Source organism: Monoraphidium neglectum (genome assembly GCF_000611645.1).
Source record: "Monoraphidium neglectum strain SAG 48.87 unplaced genomic scaffold scaffold03138, whole genome shotgun sequence".
NCBI lineage: Eukaryota > Viridiplantae > Chlorophyta > Chlorophyceae > Sphaeropleales > Selenastraceae > Monoraphidium > Monoraphidium neglectum.
The window spans coordinates 1,408-7,108 of NW_014010490.1; the positions used below are offsets into that span (position 1 = coordinate 1,408).

The 5,701-nt window shown below is 61.9% G+C and overlaps 2 protein-coding genes across 2 annotated transcripts; both read right to left on the minus strand.

Moving 5' to 3' along the window:
• Positions 1-246: 246 nt before the first annotated feature.
• MNEG_12239 (hypothetical protein) lies at positions 247-495 on the minus strand (the record flags this gene model as incomplete). Its single annotated transcript, XM_014039288.1, has 1 exon — positions 247-495. A coding segment is annotated over one exon (249 nt), but the record flags the coding sequence as incomplete, so codon positions are not given.
• A 1,180-nt stretch (positions 496-1,675) lies between these two features.
• MNEG_12240 (hypothetical protein) lies at positions 1,676-4,168 on the minus strand (the record flags this gene model as incomplete). Its single annotated transcript, XM_014039289.1, has 5 exons — positions 1,676-1,873; positions 2,134-2,351; positions 2,690-2,781; positions 3,001-3,184; positions 4,132-4,168. 5 exons carry the CDS (start codon positions 4,166-4,168, stop codon positions 1,676-1,678), a joined length of 729 nt encoding a protein of 242 aa, XP_013894743.1.
• Between the last annotated feature and the right edge of the window lie 1,533 nt (positions 4,169-5,701).

The window sequence follows — 5,701 nt, forward strand, 5'->3', positions numbered from 1 at the left end:
GAAAAGCGGCGCCTGCGAACATGGGGGGTAACAAACAAGGCGATCTTGCGAGGCGAAATGGGTGCAGGTGCATGCAAAGGGTGCGGTCGCTGCATGCGACGTGCAATGTTGTCTTTGGCTGCATGCGTGCATGGCCTGGTGCACATGGGCGTGCGCGGGTGCAGCATGCCCACATGCGTAAGTAGCGGTGTCGGCCAGCCAGGTGGCCGGCACAGGGCTCGGCGCCAACGCCGCTGAAACGCTCACTGTAATGACCATGGCAATCCCAAAGCTCAGGCTCCACACAAACTCCCTGTAGGTCCGCGTCGCAAGCCGATGCGCGAGCGGCCGCGCCCCCTTGCTGCTGCCCTGGCTGAGGCCGTCGCTGCCGCTGCCGCTGCCGCTGCTGACGCTGCCATCTCCGTTGCGAGTGAGGGATGTTGCGCTTGCACTCGCTGCAGGTGGCTCCAAGACGCTGTAGTTGGCGCGGCTGGTATCGCACAAAGTTGCGCTCATATTTTTACAGTCTAAACTCCCGCACGCTTGGGAACGTGAAAGGGACCAAGACGTGTGTTGCACGCCGCGTCGTCACACGGTCAGTTTGTAAGCCAACAGTTACGTAGGGTGAAAGATATTATAGAAGCGATTTAATCGGCAATATCGCGTTGATGCAAGGATTCGAGCGCAATGCGTGGTAAGCGATCTACTGTATCATACAAGTTACTACCTGCCGCCCGCGACCTGCAGCCTCCCTTGCTATCCTTCGTAGCCTCATAGCATTTTAACAGGCGTGCTGAAATGCAAGTTTACCGCACTTACCTTGGAGTGCTGAATTTGATGCATCAAAATTCAAGCGTCCCAACTCCCACCGCCAGTGCTTCTCCCCGAACCAGCGAGCGCAGCCCAGCGCCGCCTGCGGCGCCGCCAGCAGTCAGTGTGCACATAAAACACCACCTGCATATTCTTGCATCCTTCTGATGCGATTGGAGGCCGGGTGCTTCAAGGCGCAGCCATGAAAGTGTCCAGGGCCGTACCTCAACCCCGTCCTGCCTGTTGTTGCACAGGACCGCCACACTCGTACCACCACATCCTTAAGACCACACCTGAATAACCACAAAAAGTGGCCTTCCACCTCAAAGGGTCAAGCTCAGCTCAATGGGGAGTGGCACTCAATGTTACAATATGCCGCAGGCGCATGGCAGACCAAGAGGTCGTCTCACCTCACACCGCCCTGTGCCTCGTCGCGCTTCGCGACGGTTTTGGTTGTGCGGCACTGATAAAAAAAAGACTGCACAAGGGCGGTCAATATCTCCGACGACGGTCACCAGCCTCTCAACTCATCGAGTGGGGTCCCACACACAACGGGTGATTGGGGGCCACTTTGCTGGCCGCCAAGGGCACAAATACGTATATGACAGATAATTATGTGCAGGGAACAGGCATTGGGCACAGTGGGCGTTGGAGTTCAACGCACATCAAGGGCAGGAATCTGTGGATGTGCACCCTCAGGGGGTGATACCGACTGGCAGGCGCACCCACGCAAGGGGCTGCTGCACGTGCACTGGCACGCAAATCTTGAACGGCGGCTTCGCAGTTCAGACAGTTCTAAAACACATCAGAATGGACATCAAGACGTAGTGTCGAGGTACAAGCGGCATCCACAGCGCCGGCCACGCAGGGATGGCGTGGCCGCCGCTCACAAGTCGAGCACAGCGCGCGCGGCCACAAAGGTGCCGACCCACACACCGCCCGCCGCGACCAACCCCTGGGCGTCCGTGGCGAAGCGGCGCGAAAGCGATAGGTAGAGCGCGCGGCCGACGGCGGAGAGGCCCGCGGCGGCGAGCGCGTAGGCGGCCGCCAGCATGAGCGCCTTGGTTGTGTCGTCAATCGGAGCCTGCAGTGTGAGCACGCCGCATGTGCATGCATGGCCGGGTGGGCGTGCGTGTGGCGAGGGGATGCGTGTGTGCACAAGCATGTGTGCGACGAACTCTGATCGGCAAGCCAGCTACCCTGGGCCGCAGCTGCTGCGCGACAGACCGCGCGCAAGCCGGGTGCAGGAGGCGTGCAACCCGCGCAGTATCCGCAACCCCCACCCCAGGAAGCCGCAACCCCCATACAGCAGCAGCCACGCGGCGCCGCCACGCGCCCCCGCACCCGCCAGATCTCAGCCTTCACAGGCCCCTCCGCCAGGTCAGCGATGCCGTTGAGCAACAGCCCACCGCCGCAGCCCGCGGCGGCCAGCAGCCCCGCGGCCGCGACGGCGCTGGCCTCGCGGCCGCCAGGCTGGCCGGCGCGGCGCAGGCGCAGCTCGCCGTCTCTCACAAACTGGGCGAGCCCCTTCTCCCCGGCCGCAAAGCCGCCGGTCGCGCCGGCTGCTCGTGGTGGTGGGGGGGAATGCGAGGCGCGCGGCGTCGATTAGCGTGTGCGGCGCGGCTGGTGCATGTGGAGTGCGCAGGGGTGTGCGAGAGTGTATGTGTGCGTGTGCGTGTGGGTGTGCGTGTGTGTGTGTGTGTGTGTGTGTGTGTGTGTGTGAGTGCGAGCATTCGCATGAGTGTGTTGGAGGTAGGCACGTGCGCCGGGCTTGCGCGCTTTGGATCTTCCAGCTTGTGAACGCAGCCAAGGCGCCTTCTCAATGACACAAAGCATGCGCTGCCGTGCCCTCCTGATCCAAAATTGCCCTGTCGACACCCCAAAGGAGACCGACGCTCACCGAAAAATCCCAGGTCCTCCTTTGATGGGTACTTGGCGGGGTCATCCAGTATGAAGCGGCCCAGGGCGCCCGCCTTGCGCGGCTGCCGGCCGCTGTTTGTTGGCAGGGGGGGCAAGGCGGGGCGAGCATAGAGGCGGGCGTGGGTCGGAGTTGCGCGTGCAGCAAGGCAACCGCGCCGCGGCGTCTGTATGCAGCCGGACTGGCGTCATGGACCGCACTGCATTGCGGTGCCTTCCCTACCAAGACGACTGCTCGCAACACGGCGTCCTCGTGCGACGGCCGCCGCATGGACGTCTGCCATGGCAGCTCACCTCTTTCCGTGACCCACATAGACGAGAGCCAGGCCGTCCCGCGCCTCAGGCAGCGCCACCTCGCGCCCCGTGCCGTCCGACGCCTCGGCCGATCGGCGCCTGTCCGTCTCCCGCCGCTCCCTCTCCTCCTCCACGAGTGCTGCTCGCAGCTGCCACAGCGCGACCTCGCCACCAGGCCAGCCGCCTTTGTATGGGCAAAGAGAGGAGAGCCGCACAGGCTGGGCGTGGGGACGAGGCCAGGCAGGACGGTCGGGAACCACGGCACGGCAGCCTGCCGCCCAGAGCTGGATGCGACACGGCCTCGCTTGCGCGCAGGCTTGCAGCGCGCGCGGCGCTGAGCCGTCTTGGGCCGCCCCTGGCTCGCCCGTCGCGCCTGTGAGCATGCCGAAGTCCTCCTTGGCGGGAGGTGCAGCTGACATGATGGAGGCCCCCTCGCTGGCCGTTCCAGATGAGCAGCATGGAGAGGGAGCAGGAGGCGAAGGCGCCGCGCGGCGGAGGTGGAGCGTCGGTGCACGTGGCATCCCGGGATGAACGGGCCGGGCGTGAGGAGTGGCGGGCAGCGGCCAGAGGCGCGGCGCGGCTGCGAAGGGTTTCTACATCGCGGATCTTTCTCACCCCCACCTCTGCCGCTGCTGCTGCCGCAGCTGCTGCTGCAGCAGCTGCTGCTGCTGCAGCTGCTGCCGGTGCCGTTCCGTGCTCACCCGGGAGCGGGTTTCAGATGCTCCGAGCCTGGGTGACCGACCGGAAGTGGAGGGCACGCTTGCGTGCCCACGGTTGGCTTGCCAAGACCGGGCGTGCCAACAGCCAGGGCCTCGAAGGCCTCACACCCAGGTCCCAGCTGTGCAAGGCACGGTTGGTGTGCAAACAGATTCAGAGATGCTTACGTTTGAAAGTGATGGTGCGCGCCGCGCGCAGCCGGGTGGAACTGGTGCTGTTCACTGTGCTGCTGCTGCTCCCGCCACCAGAAGATATTTAATAGCTGTTGATATGAAACCAGGTAGATATGATGGCGAAGAACCCCGATGGGACCGGCGCCCCGCTGGTCGCATGTTTGCGCTGCGACCCCCGACGTAGATAGACGTGCATAGGCACAGGCAGCAATTGTTCTAGTTAATAAGCCCACAGATTCACCTTGGCGCGCGTCACATGCTGGCAAGACCTCCCACATGTGGTTCTCAATGGGAGGCCGCAGCGCAACCCGAGCATGCTCGCTACGGAACGAGAGCTTACAACAAGTGTCAACTTTGCACAACGCCGAGCGCTCGCAGGATCCCGAGATCACGGCCCGGCTGAAGCGTAACCCGCCTGCCGGTCACTGCTGCCAACCTGCTGCCAACATCTCGCAGGCGTTGGCGCACGTATTGTGTCCCCTTGCCAAACAACATGCGAATGGGGCCATACGGCCTCATCCCACCCATGTATGTGCCACTCATGATTAACACCACTACTGACGAGACACCCCAACACCCACTCTATGCCTGGGTACTGCATATGGCTGGTCTGAACAGCTTTGTTGCAAGCCTTGCAACAAAGCTGTTCAAGGCTTGAGGCCCAGCACATACACTCTCTCTTTGCGCGTGCGCGCATGCACATACACGCACACAATGCACACACACACACACACACACACACACACACACACACACACACACACACACACACACAAGCACGCCCTCAAACAAAGCAAATACTCACCACAACACAGCACGACCACACGCTCTACCCTCGGCACTGCAAGTGCGTTCGAGTTGAGTTTTCAGGTGCATTCAAGTTCAACAATCGACTGGGTTGGAGTACAACGATGTAGGAATGACCTCGAGTGGGGTTTCTGCAGAGCCAATGTCAATCCGAACGAGCTCAGCAGTCAATTATTGCCTTGTAATTCACATGTGACTGGTATTTCACATGGTGGCGATGCTGCCAGCATGGGTGATTTGCACAAGACGGATCTTGCTGGATTGAACTGAGACTGCGTGGCAATATACTGATGACGTCCTACTGGGCCTGGGACTGGGCCCCAGGCCAACCTTATCACTTTGTCTCCGATGTGTCCCACTGCCCCAGCCTCACTGCCCAAAACATTATTTTGAGACGATGCATTTCAAATGTAAGTGTAGTTTACATTTCTTGGTGCCTGAAATTGTACAGGTGCCCTCACAGGGAGGACAGCCCACAAAAGGAGAGGCAACCGGCCTCATGATCATGCCTTTGATACCGTAAATACAGTGCACAGTCCCGCAATACACAAGCAAATAGCAGGCTTATGTCGCAAGATTGGTTATGCAGGCAAGTAATTTGCTGCAAGATTGGTTGTGCAGGAAGTGTCTAACCAGACAGACCGCTCAGGAGGCCGCCAACGGTGCCGGTGACGGCGCCCGCGGTGTTGGTGGCGGTGTTCACGGTGGAGCCAACAGCGCCGGTGGCAGCGCCGACAACGGCGCCGGTCAGGGCGCCGGCGGTGTTGGTGGCGGTGTTGACGGTGGAGCCCACAGCGCCGGTGGCGGCGTTGAGGATGGGGGCAGCGCTGCCGCTGGTCACGCCGCCAACGATGCCGGTGGCGGTGTTGAGGAGGGAGCCAGCAACGTTGGTCACGCCGCCAACGGCGCCGGTGGCGGTGTTGAGGACCTGGCCAGCCACGTTGGTCACGCCGCCAACGGTGCCGGTGGCAGTGTTTACGAGGGAGCCGGCGGCGCCGGTCACG